Raw genomic sequence first — 17,040 nt, 5'->3', positions numbered from 1 at the left:
GTTGTTGTTGTTGCTCTTTGCCTAGCTCCAGCTCCATCTATACCCCTTAGCCTTCCTCGCACGTAGGGATGGGCACTTTGCTGTGTGGTCTACTTTCAGGACAGATCTGGGAAGAGAGCTGTGCAGATTCACACTGCCTGGTAAGGCTAACCCCCTAGGAAGGGTCAGGAAGTCCTAGATCTGCTGCTGGCCAGCCCAGTGACCTTGGACAAGCTCCTGACACTCAGGTGCCTCATCTGTAAAATGGACCAGCAGCTCTGCCTGCAGCCCAGGGCTGATGGGAGGATTTATATGAATACAGAGATGTATGTCTGCCCGGGGTTCCGCAAGCCTGGGGGTGGGGGCTGCAGGGCCGGCTAGCTGATCCAGTAGAGGGATTAGGATTCAGAGATGCAGGATTTGGGCAGCCTTCCAGGAAGTCAGGCCTCCGATCTCATCCCTGGGAGGAGGGGCTACTGAGCCAGCAGAATTGCTGAGGCTTGGCCTGGAGTAGAGCTGGCGGCCACTCCACTGCAGCCTGGGCTGGCCCCCTTCCCAGCTGCACAGCAGCCTCCACCTGCAAGCCCAGCCCTGCTCCTGCCCACCAGCTGTGTGACTGACTGCTCAGGCGCTATCTGGTGCCCTGCTCCTTATGTATAAAATGGGGATAACGAAATGTACCCTCCCCATGGCCTGCTGGGAGCATACAGCATGTGTTAGCTGCCATGGTTTCTATCATTCTCCTAGTTGCCACCTTTGTAAAGCACTCAGCTGGTGCTTGGTACATAAGAGGGGATGCACCCATGTGTTGTGTCCCACCTTCCTGCCCAGCGGGGATGCTGAAGCTGCTCAGGCTAGATGAGGAGAATGGCCTGGTCTGTCAGTCACCCCCAGGCATGAGACATATAAGGATGCTACACTCTACCCAGAGCCCCCAGAGAAAAGGCAAATAGCTCCTGGCCCCATGGCGGAGCCCCACAGACACCTAGCCAAGTCTTCCAACCTTCCCTCAGCCCCACCCCTCTCTCCTGCTCTCAGATTCCTTTGCTGATTTGCTCTGGACATCTTTCAGGTGCTCAGGTTCACAGGATTCTTCATCTTTCAGTCTTCAGAGCCTGCATATTCATCTGCCACTTCCAGAGCTGCCCTACAGGAGCAGTACACCTCCTGTACTTACAGAGAAAGATGAGGAGGATATATGAGATGTGGGGGCTACCCAGAGAGTAGTCACCTCAGCCAGAGCTGAGCCCAGCCGGATGGGTTCTGTCACGTTCCAGAGGTGTGCCCCTTGGCACATGACTCTTCATCTCTGAGCCTTATTATTCTTGTCTTCAAAATGTGGGGAGGGGGTTCTCCTTGGCAGAGAAACTGTGAAGACCTCATGCATAATGTAAGTAAAATGCTCAGCACAATTTGGTGGTTCCTCGAGAAGTTAAATAATCCCTGGCCAGGAAGTTGATTAGAGCCTTGTCCCAATAAGCCAAAGTGGTGGTTCGATCCCCGGCCAGGGCACATACAAGAATCAACCAAAGAATATGAAAGTGGAACAAAAAAACTGATGTTTCACCCTGGCTGGTGTGGCTTAGTGGACTGAGTGCTGGCCTGTGAACCTAAGGTATTTCGATTCCCAGTCAGGGCACATGCCTGGGTTGTGGGCCAGGTCCCCCATAGGGGCTGTGTGAGAAGCAACCACACATTGATGTTTCATTCCTCCTCTTCCTCCCTTCCCCTCTCTCTAAAAATAAATAAATAAAATCTTAAAAAAAACTATTAGAACTAATAAATGAATTTAGTAAAGTTGTAGCATACAGAATCAATATATACAAATCTGCTGTGTTTCTATACACCAATAGAGTTCATAAAAAGAAAACAATCCCATTTTCAACTGCATCAACAAGTATAAAATACCTAAGAATAAATTTAAACACGAAGGTAAAAGAGCTGTACTCTGAAAACTACTAAGACACTCGAAAAAGAAATTGAAGAAAATACAAATAAATGGAAGGATATACCTTGCTCATGACTTGGAAGGATTAATATTGTTAAAATGTCCTTACTATCTAAAGCAATATACAGATGATACAGATGCAGTGCAATCCCTATTAAAATACCAATGTCATTCTTCTCAGAATTGAACTAATTCTAAAGCTTTCATGGAACCACAGAAGGTCCAGAATAGCCCAAAAAATCTTGGGGAAAAAAAACAAAGTGGAAGGTGTCATATTCCCTGATATCAAAGTACACTAAAAAGCTACAACAAAGTAAAGATAGTCTCTTCAATAAGTAGTGCTGAGAAAACTGGACAGGTACACACACAAAAAATGAAAACTTGACCACTTTCTTACAGCATATATAAAATAAACTCAAACTGGATTAAAGACTCAAATGTAAGACCTGAAACCAAAATCTCCTAGAACAAAACACAGACAGTAATCTCTTGGACAAACTCTTAGCAGTATCTTTTTGGATATGTCTCCTAAAATAAGGGAAAAAGAAAAAATAAACAAGTGGAAATATAACACTAAAAAGTTTTGGACAGTGAAGGAAACCATCAACAACATGAAAAGACAGCCCTGGCTGGTGTGGCTCAGTGGATTGAGTGTCGACCTAACCAAAGGCTCCCTGGTCGGTTCAATTCCCAGTCAGGGCATATGCCTGGGTTTCAGGCCAGGATCCCAGTAGGGGGCATGTGAGAGGCAACCACACATTGATGTTTCTCTCCCTCTCTTTCTCCTTCCCTCTCTCTAAAACTAAATAAATGAAATCTTTAAAAAAAAATGAAAAGACAACCTACCGAATGGGAGAAAATATTCATAAATGGTACATCTGATAAAACGTTAGTATCCTAAATATATAAGGAACTCAAACAACTTAACACCAAAAAAGTAAACAATCCAATTTAAAATAGGGCAGAGGTAGGTGAAAAAGGTAAAAGAATTAAGAAGTACAAATGATAGTTACAAAATAGTCACAGGGGTATGAAAGTACAGCGTAGGGAATATAGTCAATAATATTGTAATAACTATTGTGGTGCCAGGTGGGTACTTGAAATTTCAGGAGGGGGATTACTTTGTAAAGTATATGATTATCTAACCACTATGCTAACACCTGAAACTAATACAAAATCATATTGAATGTCAACTATAATAAAAAAAATAACAATTTTAGCCCTGGCTGGTGTGGCTTAGTGGATTAACTGCAGGCCTGTGAACTGAAAGGTCATGGATTTGATTCCCAGTCAAGGCACAAGCCTGGGTCTCTGGTCAGGTCCCCAGTTGGGGGTGTGCAAGAGGCAAACAATTGATGTTTCTCTTGTTCACTGATATTTCTCTCCCTCTCTTTCTCCCTCCCTTCCCCTCTCTCTGAAAATAAATAAAATCTCTAAGAATAAATAAATAAATAATTTTTAAAAATGGGCAAAGGATATGAATAAACATTTCCACCAACAGGGCATACAGATGGCCAACAGACATATGAAAAGATGCTCAACATCACTAATGATTTGGGAAGTTCAAATTAAAACCACAATGATATATAACCTCACACCTGTCAGAATAGTTATCATCAATAAATCAATAGACAACTTGTGGAGAAAAGGGAACCCTTCTACACTGTTGGTGGGATTGTAAATTAGTTTAGCCATTATGGAAAACAGTATGGAGATTCCTCAAAAAACTAAAAATAGAGTTGCCATATGACCTAGCAATTCCACTTTTGGGTATTTATACACCGAAAACAAAAGCACTAATTTGAAAAGACATATGCTCCCCGATGTTCATTGCAGCATTACTAATAATAGCCAAGATATGCAAGTAACCTAGATGTCCATTAATAAACAAATAGATAAAGAAAATGTGGAATATATACAATGGAATATTATTCAGCCATAAAAATAGTGAAATCTTGTCATTTGCAACAACACATTTGGACCTAGAGGGTATATGCTAAGTGAAATAAGGCAGAAAAAGAAAAATAAATATCCTGATTTTACTTATATGTCAATCTAAAAAAATGAATAAACAAAACAGAAGCAGACTGAAAATGAGCTGATGCAGAATGGGAAGGGGTGGGGGAAATGGGAATTAAAAAAAAAAGAATGGGCAAATCCTTAGAGACAGAAAGTAGATTGATGGCTGCTAGGAGCTGGGGAGGGAGGGTCTGAGAGGGAAGGTTGAGAAGGGAGGAAAATGAGGAGTGACTGCACAATGGGCAGGTTTTTCTTCTGTGGTAATGACAATGTTCTGGGACTAGGCAGAGGTGGTGGTTGCCTGACCTTGTGAATGTACTAAGTGAAACAAATTTTGAAAATGGTTAATTTCATATTGTGTGAATTTCAATTAAAACAATGCCCCTTACAGAATAAGCTCTCAAAATGCTATGAAAGTTGCTGAAAACCAGGAGTTCAACAGGTAAAAGACGTGGAGGGAAAAGCCTCCAAGGTGCAGGCATTGGTTCAGAAGAGAGTGTCTGGTAGGGAACCTTCTACTCTGGCCAGGTGGAGAATGGAGCTAGTGGCCTATGGAACGGAGAAAGGGAGAAAGCTGCAGGTTCTGCAGTGGCCAAGTACGGAAGTCTGGAGGGGGACAGAAAACCCCTGAAGGCTTCTAACAGGGCTCAGACTTAGGTTTTTAAAAGACCACTTTGCAATGTGTAGAATAGCTTGAAGGAGGGCCAGAGTGGTGGGGGTGGCGGGGGGGGGGGGGCAGGTCAGGAGGCTGCTATGGGAGATGGTGGTGGATGTGGCTGGATCACACCTAGGTGTAACACCCAAGTGGCCAGTGGTACACAGTGAGGTAGGTCTATGGTGAATTGTCTTGGTTGTGAAAAGTGGAGGTGTCCATGGGGAAAGGTGCTGTCACAGATGTGGTAGTATTGGAAGCTCTGGAGAATGGACACCCCCCCCCCCCCCCCCCGGAACAATGTGGGTTTGAAAGGAGACAAGACATCTGAAGGGCACCAGCCTTTAGGGGCAGAGAGAGACCTGAGTGTCTGATAAGAAGTTAGGCAACAGGACCTTTTCAGGAGCAGGGCTGTCAACCACTGTGCAGCCTTGTCCAGATGCGGAATGAAAAGTATCAGCTGAGACTGGCAGCGTGAGAAGGGCAGTGACTTTTTGACATTTTCACTGGTGAGCTGGGAGAAAAGACCTGACATCAAGAGGAGTAAGTGGGAAGTGAGGATGTGGAGCCAGCAAGGCAGTAAAGACAGCTCTTTGAAGGACAGAGTGCTGGCTGGAAGGAAAGTTTTGGGTTCTTTTGTGAAGTTTAAAGGCTGAGAAGGAAGTAGGGAGTTGGGGAGGGTACAGGAAGGAAGGTTCCTGGGACCCAGGGCCCAGTTGGATGGGCAGGGGGTGTGGCGTTGGTCAAAGGGCCAGATATAGAAGCGTGTTGGGGTGGAGCTGCATTTTAAGCGTGGTGAGAACAGTGGGAGAGCCTGTCTTAAGGACTTTTTTTCTGTGAAAGAGGGTAAGGCCACGTGTGTGGAGTGTGGTAGAGCTGGAATGGGAAATAAAGTATGAAGGACCCAGTTTTGGAGGGGTCACTGGGCTGAGTCGGAGGAATGATCAGGAAAAAGCTAGAAAGGCTTGTAAGGGCCCAGACTAGGGTTGCCGGAATTAGCGAATAAAACTACAGAAAGTCTAGTTACATTTGAATTAACGTAGGCAAATGAGTAACTTTTTAGTTTATTTCATGCAGTATTTAGGACATATTTATATATTTTAAAAGTTATTGCTGTTTGTCTGGAATTCAAATGTAACTAAGCGTTAGGTAATTTACCTGGGAATCCCTAGCCGGAATGGGGACTAGGGGACTGGGGGAATGGAGGGGGTGCTGCAACCTGGCCTCGAGACCCAAGCCTGAAAAATAAATAGCCCTTTCACGAGGGTGGGGTGGGCGAGTGAGAAGGCTGGAACCACTGCTTTTGTTCATCTACTCCGCGGCACTAGGGATCACCAATGCCTCTACAGGTTTTTCCGGAGGAAAGATGCGAGAGGGGCCCCCAGCACCATAACTTTGGTCTCGTCCCACCCACCCCCCCGTACTCCCGTGGTGTCGTCCTAAAGGCCCATCGATAACTCTACGCTCGGCCTCAGACTATCGACTCATTCCGGCTCCGCTCGCCGTCCTGGGCTGCAGCAGATCGCAGAGTCGCCCGTAAGGTACCGAGGTCGCGGGAGGAGAGCTAGAGGGTTGCTACTGTGTGGTCGGGAGAGCGCGACCGGAGGAAGCTGGCCCGGTGGGACGGAGCTAGGACTGTCGGCGGAGCACCGGGGAGCACCAGGGTCTAGTCACAGAACGCCCCTTCCCTTCAGGTCTAGCCGCCGGCCTGCTACGCATGCGCAGCCGCTGCACTCGGCTTCCCTTTTGGCCCTTCTGCCTCCTTGCGCACGCGTGGCCCGCCCCTGCGGCAGGGTGACGTCCCGGGTGACTGCCCCCTGGCGGCGGGTGAAGTGGTGTCTGGGGCCGGCAGGAAAGTAGCACACGCCTTGTAGCTGGGAGGCTGTCGCTGGATGGTTGCCACGTGTGTCCCTGAATCTCATTGAGCCTCACTTTCTGCACCTCTAAAATGGGAATATTACATATCAGCTCCCCGAGTAGAACTATAATCTGTTTAGGACATGGATTTTCAACTGGTGGGCCACAAGAATTTCTAAAACATGCAATACCTATTTAGTCAGGTGCACTGATCTTTTTTCCTTTAGATTGTCAAATTTAAAAAAAAATGGCAAGAACCAACACAAATAGCCGTCCAGTGTGAATGAATCAAAATTATACCTATTGTTTGTCAGATAAGCAAAAAATATATTTTTTTGGTGTACCACAGACTTTTAAAAATTAGTTTATATTTGCCATGAGATGAAAATGGTTGAAGCCTTGGCTGGTGTGGCTCAGTGGGTTGAGTGCCAGCCTGTGAACTGAAACGCTGCCAGGTCCATTCCCAGTCAGGGCACATGCCTGGGTTATAGCCCAAGTCCCCAGTTGGGGGCATGTGAGAGGCAACTAGTCAATGTATCTCTTGCACATCGATGTTTCTCTTCATCTCTTTACCCTCATCCCCTCTCTGAAAAGAAATAAAATCTTTTTTAAAAGAAGGTTGAAAATCGCTGATTTAGGACATGAAGAGTATACTCGCTTTTCTCTTTTTCAGATGCTCTGAACTTTGACCCCTGCTGAGTCTTCCAAGAAGCCACAGCATGAACACATCCCCAGGCACTGTGGGCAGTGACCCTGTCATCTTGGCCACTGCTGGCTATGACCACACCGTGCGGTTTTGGCAGGCTCATAGCGGGATCTGCACCCGCACAGTGCAGCACCAGGATTCTGTATCCTCTGCTGGGAAGGTGGGCAGGGTGGTGCTGGACAGGATCTCTAGTGGGATAACAGCTTGGACAAAGGTCTTGCCTTGGGTCAGGAACATAAAACAGCAGCTGAGCCATATGGTGGTGGCCTTGAGGGTCCCTGACCCCAGGAGTCTGCTGGTCATCCTCCTTAATAGACATAGCAGGTGAATGCGCTGGAGATCACGCCTGACCGCAGCATGATTGCTGCTGCAGGTACCTGTACCCTCAACCTGACCCCTAACCTCTGATGGGTTGATCTAGGCACAGCCTAACTTCAGTTTGGCCTGTGCCCACAGGTTACCAGCACATCCGCATGTATGACCTCAACTCCAATAACCCCAACCCCATCATCAGCTATGACGGGGTCAATAAGAACATTGCGTCTGTGGGCTTCCATGAGGACGGCCGCTGGATGTACACGGGTGGGGAGGACTGCACTGCTCGAATCTGGGACCTCAGGTATGGGTGCCAGGCAAGAGAGGCCTACTGCCTGGATATGTGGGGGTGCTGGGTGTGTGGGGGTGAGGGCCAGGCTGGAGAGTGACTTAAGCTGGGTTTCCTCTCAGCAGAGGCTGAGACAGGGTTTCCTATGTGGGTGATTTATTGAGGGCAGTGAGGAAAGCAGGTTAGGGAAGGGATGAAGCCACACAAAGTATTAAAGAGTAAGTCCTGCCCTGAGGCAAGGGACTGGCCTTTATGCCCCTTCTGTCAGTCATCGGCTGCAGGCTGCCCCCTGTGAGTGCCAAACCTCCCAAGTATTTCCTGTGGGGCAGTTCCTATCAGCAGAGGGACAAGGCTAAATGCCCAGGGAAAGGGCATCTGGGTAGGACACCAACAGCATATCCCTGCAGGCAGTGTATGTCTCCCACCCCAAAGGTCCCGCAACCTGCAGTGTCAGCGGATCTTCCAGGTGAATGCGCCCATTAACTGTGTGTGCCTGCATCCCAACCAGGTGAGGGGTAGGCATAGGGCTGGACACCCTGGGGCTATGGAGGCAGGGACCCTTCCTTACCTCACCTCCCTTGCCCTCCAGGCAGAGCTAATTGTAGGTGACCAGAGCGGCGCTATCCACATCTGGGACTTGAAAACTGACCACAATGAGCAGCTGATTCCTGAGCCTGAGGTCTCCATCACATCTGCCCACATTGACCCAGATGCCAGCTACATGGCAGCAGTCAATAGCACTGTGAGTCCTGGGGTGGGTGCAGTGGGGGTGACCAGCTCCCTCATCTCCCTTAATCTCTACAGGTTGGCTTACTCCCCAGATGTCCCCCGGGCCCCTTCCCCTCCCCCACAGTCCTGCTCCCCTCTCCTGGGCTCCAGCTCCAACTCAGCCACCAAAGCCAAGCTGATGTCTGTCATTGCCTGTTGTAGCCCCCTCAGCAGATTCCATCTCCTGAACTTTTCAAGTCTGTCCCTACCACCTCATCATTTCTGGCTCCAAGTTTTCCTTGTCTCCTCCCCTCTGTGGCTTCCCTCCTTCCTCTCTGATCTCCCCTCCAATCCATTCTCTTTCTGCCACCAGAGCATTTTTTAGCAGTACCAGCCTGATCGCATTGTTCCCCTGCATACATCCCATGCTGCTATGGCCTAGCATCATGGCTCCTCACCATGGCCTCAAGATGCTGTGGTTTGGCTCCTGATCTCCTGTCTGAACTCATTTTCTCTCTTTAATGTATAGTAAATCATTGGTCTCACAACATCCCCAGACTGCTCTCCTCTGAGCCTTTGTGCTGCTGTTCCCTTTCTGGGCTGCCCTCCTCTCATCTCATTCTTAACATTCCTGTTGGCCAGCAGCACCCTCCAGGAAGGTTAGACACGGCCTCCTGCTCTCTGCCCCCCAGGTACAGACCTTGGTTGGGGACAGGCCTCCCTGGTGCTTCCTGCAGGCGAGACCAGATGTGCCTGCTATATGTCCCCAGCCCCCAGACTCCCTGTGTACAGCCACAGTGTTGGATGGTGGCCCCTGCACCTGAGTCTGCCTGCTGGGGCATCTTTCCCCACGTGTCAGACTGGAAGTTCTGGTCCTCCCATGACTTTCCTTCTACCCAACAGGGGAACTGCTACGTTTGGAATCTGACGGGGGGCATTGGTGATGAGGTGACCCAGCTCATCCCCAAGACCAAGATTCCAGCACACACCCGCTATGCCCTACAGTGCCGCTTCAGTCCAGACTCCACGTGTGTGGGGGGGTTGGGGGGGAAGGAACATCCTTGGGACTGGGGGCTTGATGGGTCGGGACCTATTTGGTGGACAGCAGGGGGTGCAGGTTGGGGTGGCTGCTGATGACACCTCCACCTCCTCATACCCACTCCTAGGCTCCTCGCCACCTGCTCGGCTGACCAGACATGCAAGATTTGGAGGACATCCAATTTCTCCCTGATGACAGAGCTGAGCATCAAGAGCAGCAACCCTGGAGAGTCATCCCGAGGCTGGATGTGGGGCTGCGCCTTCTCAGGGGATTCCCAGTACATTGTCACTGGTGAGTCCCACCCACCCTGCCTCTCTGCCCCACTAGCTCAGCTTCCCTGCTACTTGGAAGCCAGCCTCCAGAGTGGCCCAGCCTGGGGCCAAATTCTGAGCTGCTGCCTATGTCCTCCCTCCCTGCAGCTTCCTCTGACAACCTGGCCCGGCTCTGGTGCGTGGAGACGGGAGAGATCAAGAGAGAGTACGGTGGCCACCAGAAAGCTGTGGTCTGCTTGGCCTTCAATGACAGTGTGTTGGGCTAACCTGTGCCCCCTTGGGATTGCAGGCAGCCATCAGGTGGCACTGGCTAGATATGACTGTTCAGCTGCCGAGTCAGAGAGAACCCCAGAGGTTAACCTCTACCAGCCTAGGCTAGCTGCACCTGACTGACTTTCCCTGATACCCTTGGCCAGCCTAGACTGGCCAGGCTGATCTACCTGGGGGCTTTTTTAGCCCCTAGTTACTTATCTGGATGCACAGGGCTCAGGGAGCTGACCCAAGCCAGCCCGGTTGCTGCCCACCCCCAAGCCAGTGCTTCCCCACCCTCCCCACCCGTTACGTGTCCCAAGGCTACAGAGAACACAATCATGACCAGGTGGAGGGGTTTATTAGCCCCCACCAGTGACTGCCTTCCATGGTACTGATGACAGGGCCAGCCAGCTGGCTGGCCTATGGAGCTGGGCAGGATGGGGGCTCAGTCTGGGAGGTAATAAAAGCAGACTGACACACAGATGTTGCTTGGGAAGCAGATGTCGATGCATAGGTAGATCAGTCGCTGCCTCTGGGTCCCTGGAGGGAGGGGCCTCCGTGAACCCCAAAGGGCTCCTCCCCATCTCCCAGACTATCCGTGGGAGCCCAGGCCTCCCCATATAGCCACCCCGACTCACCCTCTGCTCGATGGGCCCAATAAATGGGGGTCTTTGTGCAAAAGTGCCGCACTGAAGCTCCCACCTGGGCAGGGTCCACCTCACGGCTCCCGAGAACTGCCAGCAGCTCCTGGGCATAGTAGGTGTCCTGGGTTGGGCTGTGAGACCCCTGGGCCTGCAGAGAAGGCTCTATTGGGCCATGGGCCAGGGACACTTGCACTACCTTTGGCTGGGCAGGGCTAATGAATCCCTGGACATGCCAGTACTGTGCCAGCCCCGCCCTCAGCTCTTGTCAGCAGCCTCAGCAAAGGGAAGATAGAGCTTCTATTCCCCTGAAACCAGAGCCTCAGCCCACCCCGGGCCCAGGCTATACACAGGACCCTTTGTCTGGCCCCTGGTCTGGGAAGCCTGGCCATGGGAGTACGGGGGCTGCTCACCCTTGAGGTGTTCACCAGGAGCTGCAGGGTCTTGCGATCTCTGGGTTCCATCAGGTGGAGGAAGCAGGCCCGGTGCTCCGCAGGGCGGTAACAGACACAGCCCTGGGGAGGCAGGCAGGCAGGTAAGACAGGTCCACCTGAATGCCTTTGGGCAGCGACCCTCTTTCTCCCCACCAGCCAACTCACGCTCTGCCCATCGAACAGCACTGCCCAGCTGCGGTTGCTCTGAGCCGGGGTTACCCTGATGGTTGCCACATTCTGGGCCACGTCCACTTGCACAGTTTGGTTGGACCGGTATACCCTGGAGCTCGGGTGGGTCAGATGGAACATCTGCAGCAGTGGCTGAGTGGGAAGCCAGAGCTCAGCTGGGCAGGCTAAGGCAGCCTTCAACCCTCTTCCTCCAGCTTTGTTTCAAGGCTTCTACCCTCCCCCACTGTCCTCCCCTTGTCAGCTCAGCTAAGCCCTGGTTCCACTGTAGGGCTGGGTTTGCTGGTCTCTCCTCCACCTTCCCATCTGCACCCCTACACCTGCCTGGGTCCTGAGGAGGCTCACCTTGGGAGGGCTGTGAGAGAAGCCAAGAAGCCCTCCAGTCACAGCCCCAGCAGTGGCCAATGCCAGCAACAGCAGCAGCAGGCCCAGGGCCCTCCAGCCCCCATGGCATGGCCTGGTCTTCACCTGGGGGCACATTGCAGTCAGTGAGGCCTGGACCACAGACCAGGGAGCAGAGTGACTCAGGGAAAAGTAGGGGCTGAGGAGATGTGGGTAATGGGTGCTGCCTTCTTATTCCCTGTCCAGGGCATGCCCTAGGTCTTGTTGCAGGAGAGGGCACTAGTGGTGGGAGGCACTCACCCTGACAGACCCAGGCCCGGGGTCCTCTGCACAGCAGCTTCCCTGCTCCATGATGCAGCCCTGGTGACAATGCAGTGATTGTCTACAGCCCCTTGGAGTCAGCCAGGGAAACTTCAGGAGCCGCTGATGAGCCAAGCAACCGTCCTGGCCCCCTCCCCTCCTGACCCTCCTTCCCAGCCCAGCTACCTGAGCCAAGACAGCCCTCCCCAACTCCATCTGGGGAGTGGGGTGGTGCTTGTCACTGTGTCGGGCTCTCCTGATGCCTGGCCTGTGCTAGCCAGACAGCACATTAGCCTGGGAGGGTGTAGAGCTTGGCCATCATGGAAATCAAAACCTGCTGAATGTCAGGGAGAGCAGCCCACCAGACCTGGCAAGAGTAACTTTCTAGTCTGGTTGGAAGTAGATTAATTTCTCCTAAAGAGGCCTGTTTGTAGTCTCCTACGATGTTACCTCCAGATTCCTAAGGCTGGGCACAGGGTCTGGCACAGCAAACCATCAATAAATACTTGTTCTATGAGACTGGTATTGGACTCTGCTCTGCCACTGTACTTCCCTCCGCATGTACCCCAGCCACTTCCCAGCCCCCCAATACAGCATGGGTTGCCTAGCATCCCACAGAGCATGTGTGAGACCAGGATGGCAAAGGTAGCCTACTTGAACCTCCCTCATGCCCTGGGATGGTTAGGTCAGCCTTCGTGCCCACCAGCCCCTGCCCCGTCCAGCATGGTTTTCTCTAATCGAACTGTGCTTCTAGCTTGCATCCCTGGCCACTTGACACTGGACTGCAACAGGGCTCCCCTGACTCTGGTAGCTTTCAAAATATGGGTGTCATAACCAAGAGGCCTTTCCTACTGTGGTTTTGCTTTGTGCCTCATTTTTCCTGGATCTTCAGAAGCTGTCCCTCTGTAATGAGTCTGAGATGGGCTTTGGTTTCTAGCTCTAGAACTGAAATCCCAGAATGGCCTTCAACTAAATCCTCCCACCCCTCACCCACACTAAGGCTAGACAGCTGCAGCCTCTTGTGTGAAGGCTACTGTCAAGGCGAGAGCAAGGAACGCTAGTCAGCATGGGTTTGAGAGTTTAATATGCATTTGGATTCACACAGTGCAATAAGGGCAGAGATGGGGCGTAGAAGAGGAAGGTGTTGCTGGCTACTGCACCTGCTGTGTGCAACAACGCCCTGACAGGCCTGCTCAATCTCAAAACCCACCTTGAGCTAACCTCACAGAGTCAACATCAGCACCGCTAACCTCATAGGCACCGCCTGTGCTGCTGTTTCCCCATGGCAAAGTCCAAACCCCAGACACTCCAGGCCTGAGAGGAGCTAAAGGCTTGGGATACCCTTTATTTCTGAGAACTCTTAGAGAACGAGCAAGAGTGCTGTGACTCTGGGGCTAGGAGAAAAGCCACAGGCTGTAAGCAGACGCCACAGGCTGTAGGGCAAGGCACCAGAAAGGAGCTGGCCCAAAGGAACAGCTTCCCAGGCTCTACCCTACAAGTGCAGCTGGAGAGTCTGCTTACAAGGCCTGTTGCCAAAGGTCAGCAATTTAAGGAACAGGCAGAAAAGGCCAGTCCTCCAACTGGCCACTGACAAAGGACTCCAGAGCCAAGACAGTTGGCCTCATGGATGATTGGTACCCAACCCCCACCCAACCAAGGGTACAGGAAGACAGGAAGAGATTGGATGCTTTGCAGGAACCATTTTCCTGTTCTTGGGGACTTTTTCTTCCCCAGAGGGCAGCCTGGGTAGGAGGCATTCCTTGGCTTGCACAAAACTTTAACCCTGCTTCTGGCTTGGCTGCAGGGTACTGAGATTTCTTCAGTAGGATTTATGCCCTAAGGACAGAGCACAGCTATTAACACACTTAAGATTAAATTCCACCCCTTGATAAAGTTGTTCAAAGGTTTAAAAAAATAATTTTTGGTGATAAAGCTGCTCTGAGCTTCCTAAACAGCAGGCCAAAGTTCAGCAAAGGCATCCATGCCCTTCTGGCCACTCAGCCAATATGCTCAGTCCATGTCATTTGGGTTTAAATGCACATTTGAGAAAGCCGAGCTTTATCTGGACTGAGTGCACAGAGCTGCACAGTCATGTATAAGGAGTGGCAGCCCTGAGCATTTGAAACACAACAAACACTCAATTATGAAATCAGAGTGGTTTTTAAGGAAGTGTGGGGTAATGGTGAGGGCTGCACCCCACACCTCAAGAACAGGGAGACACTACTGAGGGGCAGCCCCTTCCTCCACTCCCACCCTGCAGGCAAGGCAGGAGCTGCAATACATCAGCAGGTTCCTCTACTGATGACCACACCAATGGGGCCACGCGTTGGTGTGTACAAGCTTCCTGTGACAGTCAAAATAATCAGCCCCTTCTCCCCTTTGCCCTGCAAGGAGGCTTGATCCCTGAATGAAATTTTCAATAAAATACGTGACATCTCAGTCCCATCAGCAGGCCCTTAGGTTATCTGAATCAAGGACAGATGCAAAGCCTGCTCTTGCTACCAGCAACCAAGGCCCAGGACCCCCACAATGCCCTCCAAGTTTAAAAGTGCATCTTAAAATTTTAAAGGTCTGTAACAAAATTGCCCACCAAACATTTACTTACAAGGTTAACTAGTGCTTTTGCTTAACTCCAAGTATACTCTTTGAAGCCACGTAGCTAATCAAGAGCTTAAGCCTCACCTATTAATTTGGTTAAGTGGTTTTCAATTTTTTTTATTCTGTAGCTTAAAGACGCTAAATCTTTAACCTTGAAGGGCAGGCAAAAGGTCGGCTATGCTGTCAACATAGAAGTCAGGAACCATTTTCCTCTTAGACATGCAGTCACTTTCCTGATTACTCTTCACATCTTCCAGAGTGGACACTCCGGTGAGGGTCAGGATGGTCTTCAGGCCACAGCTGACACCCAGAAGGATGTCTGTGTCCAGGCGATCTCCCACCATGACGGTGCGCTCAGGGTTGATGCCGTACTCTTGGGACACGCAGTCGAAGATGAAACGGCTGGGCTTCCCTATGATGTCGGCCTGGCGCTGGGCGGCCATCTCCACGGCTCGGACCAGACAACCTGTACCTGCGGGGCGGAGAGGGAAGGGGAGGACAGCGCCCGGGGTCAGAGGACCGGAGGGGCCCGCCGCCCAACCTCCAACCTCCCGCCCCCAGGGCGCACGGACCCGCGATGAAGCGGCCGTTCTCGAGCGGGAGCCGGTTGTCCATGTTGGTGCCCACCAGGAGACAGCTAGGCTGCTGCAGGTAGCGCACGGCTTTGGTGAGCTTCATGTAGCTGAAGTGCGGGTCGAAGCCCACCACAACAGCACGCACGTCGGGCTCCAGTGGCGCGTCCAGCCAGGCGCCAGGGCCGTCGCCCTCCAGGGGATCCGGCCCCACGCCCACGCAGGCGACGCCCACGGCTTCCAGCTCCGCGGCCAGGGCCGCACTGCCCAGCACGTAGGCCTTGGGAGCCGGGGCGCCGGTCAGGCGCTGGCGCAGATAGAGCGCGGTGCAGTAGGCCGTGCCAAAGACCTCGAGGTTGGCGCCGGGTCCCGCGGGGCCACCGAAGCCCAGGCGCCGCAGCTTCTCGGTGTAGGCCTCACGGGTCTTGCTGCTGTTGTTGGTGATGAAGCCAAGGCGCTTGCCACAGGCCCGCAGCGCCGTTAGGGCCTCAGGCGCCCCAGGCACGGCCGTCTCACCTCGCCACAGCACGCCGTCGCAGTCGAACAGCAGCGTGTCCACGTCGGCCAGCAGCGCTTGGGCCCGCTCGGCGCTCAGCCGCACGCAGCGAGGGTCATCGCCGCCGGCCTCCGGCTGTGCCATGGCCGCCCTCTACCGTCACCGCCACCGGCAGTCACCGGCCGCTCCTCACAGACGCCCGCCGCCGTGCTCGCTCCGCCCACGCCGTGCTCATTGGCCCCCTCCACCTCACGCGCACCACCCATTGGGCACTGACTGCGCCAATCCACCCTTGCCTACCACGGGTTGAGGGAGCTCAGCGCCAACCTAAACGGCCGGGCTCAGGGAAACTGATGGCCATTGGCTGCGGGGCCAGGGACGCTCCGATGATTGGCTGGCACTGAGCCAACCGGCATTCAGAGTGGAGCATTCACTGCGGAAACGCTGGGAGGCCGCAGAGCCGGCGCAGGACATAAGGCCGCTGCTTATTGGACATCTCTTTGGACAGCTCGCTCATTGGAGGCGCGGTCAGCCTAGGTGACGGAAATCCTTAATCGAGTGACCATGGGCCGGGCATGCTATTGGTTGGCGGGTTTTTCTCCCCTATTGCGGGGCTCGCCGCAGGAACGCTGTAGGGTCCTGGCGGTCTTGCGTTTGGGAGATAGTCACATCCTCACCTTTGCTTGGGCTGTTTGCTTGGGCTGTGCCGGACAGTGCCCTCCGCACTGGACTCGGTGTCAGTGCGCGGACAGATTATGGCCAGTCCTGAGAGCCAGCTCGAGGGTCCTTCCAGACAATGCTTGCGTTATTTCCAGTCCTTTGCAAAAATGCTTTCCCTTTGCCTTAGTGGTTTTATGAATGATTAACTATTATACAAGGCAGTGGGATTAGGGACTAAGAGAAGGACACCGCCCAAAACACAGCACTTAATAATTGATTTCGACCATCATCGTTATTGTTAGGTTATTATCTTTTATTGAGCTGTAATGTACAGCAAAGTGCATAAATCTTAAGTGTGTAGCTTGATGGAATTTTTACATACCTGTATACCTGTGTAAACACAACCCAGATCAAGATGTAGAATATTCCCGTCACTCCACAAAGGCCACTCATACCCCCATCCAGCCAATAGTAGATACCCTGCCCCCAACCTCTTCCGACTTCTATCATAGACTCTTTTGCCTGTTCTAGACCATCTTTAAAACAAGGTCTTACTGCGTGTACTCTTCAGGGTCTTGCTTTTTTGGATCAATATAATGTCTGTGAAGTGCTTCCAAGTGTTTTTGTTTCGTTTTAATTGCCACGTGGGCCATCGGAAAACTATACCCCTATTGATGTATTCTCCAGTTGATGGACACTCGGGTAGTTTCCACTTTGGTGCTACTGTAAATAATGCCCAATATGAACATTCTTGTTCCTACACATGCTTTTGTGG

The 17,040-nt window shown here is 51.8% G+C and overlaps 3 protein-coding genes across 6 annotated transcripts; 1 reads left to right on the top strand and 2 right to left on the bottom strand.

Annotated features, from left to right (window-relative positions):
* Nucleotides 1-6,073: 6,073 nt before the first annotated feature.
* Nucleotides 6,074-12,257, top strand: MLST8 (MTOR associated protein, LST8 homolog). Of its 4 annotated transcripts, none has more exons than XM_028514936.2 (9): nt 6,074-6,139; nt 7,129-7,303; nt 7,483-7,534; nt 7,618-7,780; nt 8,198-8,273; nt 8,355-8,507; nt 9,377-9,501; nt 9,640-9,803; nt 9,932-12,257. In XM_028514936.2, the coding sequence occupies exons 2-9, from the start codon at nt 7,175-7,177 to the stop codon at nt 10,048-10,050; spliced, it is 981 nt and encodes a 326-aa protein (XP_028370737.1). In that variant the 5' UTR covers nt 6,074-6,139; nt 7,129-7,174; the 3' UTR covers nt 10,051-12,257. The 4 variants fall into 4 exon arrangements, with proteins under 4 accessions (XP_028370737.1, XP_028370740.1, XP_035876918.1 ...); XM_028514939.2 differs by having other exon boundaries at nt 6,087-6,292; XM_036021025.1 differs by having other exon boundaries at nt 6,087-6,425; nt 9,932-10,189.
* Nucleotides 10,343-11,990, bottom strand: BRICD5 (BRICHOS domain containing 5). The gene is made up of 6 exons (XM_028514954.2): nt 11,940-11,990; nt 11,643-11,765; nt 11,277-11,432; nt 11,091-11,192; nt 10,739-10,828; nt 10,343-10,357 (listed from the first exon to the last, which is right to left on the bottom strand). Exons 1-6 carry the CDS (start codon nt 11,988-11,990, stop codon nt 10,343-10,345), a joined length of 537 nt encoding a protein of 178 aa, XP_028370755.2.
* A 749-nt stretch (nt 12,258-13,006) lies between the features above and the next one.
* Nucleotides 13,007-15,826, bottom strand: LOC114497973 (phosphoglycolate phosphatase). The gene is made up of 2 exons (XM_028513993.2): nt 15,110-15,826; nt 13,007-15,009 (listed from the first exon to the last, which is right to left on the bottom strand). Exons 1-2 carry the CDS (start codon nt 15,747-15,749, stop codon nt 14,684-14,686), a joined length of 966 nt encoding a protein of 321 aa, XP_028369794.1. The 5' UTR covers nt 15,750-15,826; the 3' UTR covers nt 13,007-14,683.
* Between the last annotated feature and the right edge of the window lie 1,214 nt (nt 15,827-17,040).

This window comes from Phyllostomus discolor, chromosome 3 (assembly GCF_004126475.2).
Source record: "Phyllostomus discolor isolate MPI-MPIP mPhyDis1 chromosome 3, mPhyDis1.pri.v3, whole genome shotgun sequence".
In the NCBI taxonomy this organism is placed as follows: Eukaryota; Metazoa; Chordata; class Mammalia; order Chiroptera; family Phyllostomidae; genus Phyllostomus; species Phyllostomus discolor.
Note: the sequence above shows the minus strand (reverse complement) of the source record. Positions and strands in the feature narration are given on the sequence as shown.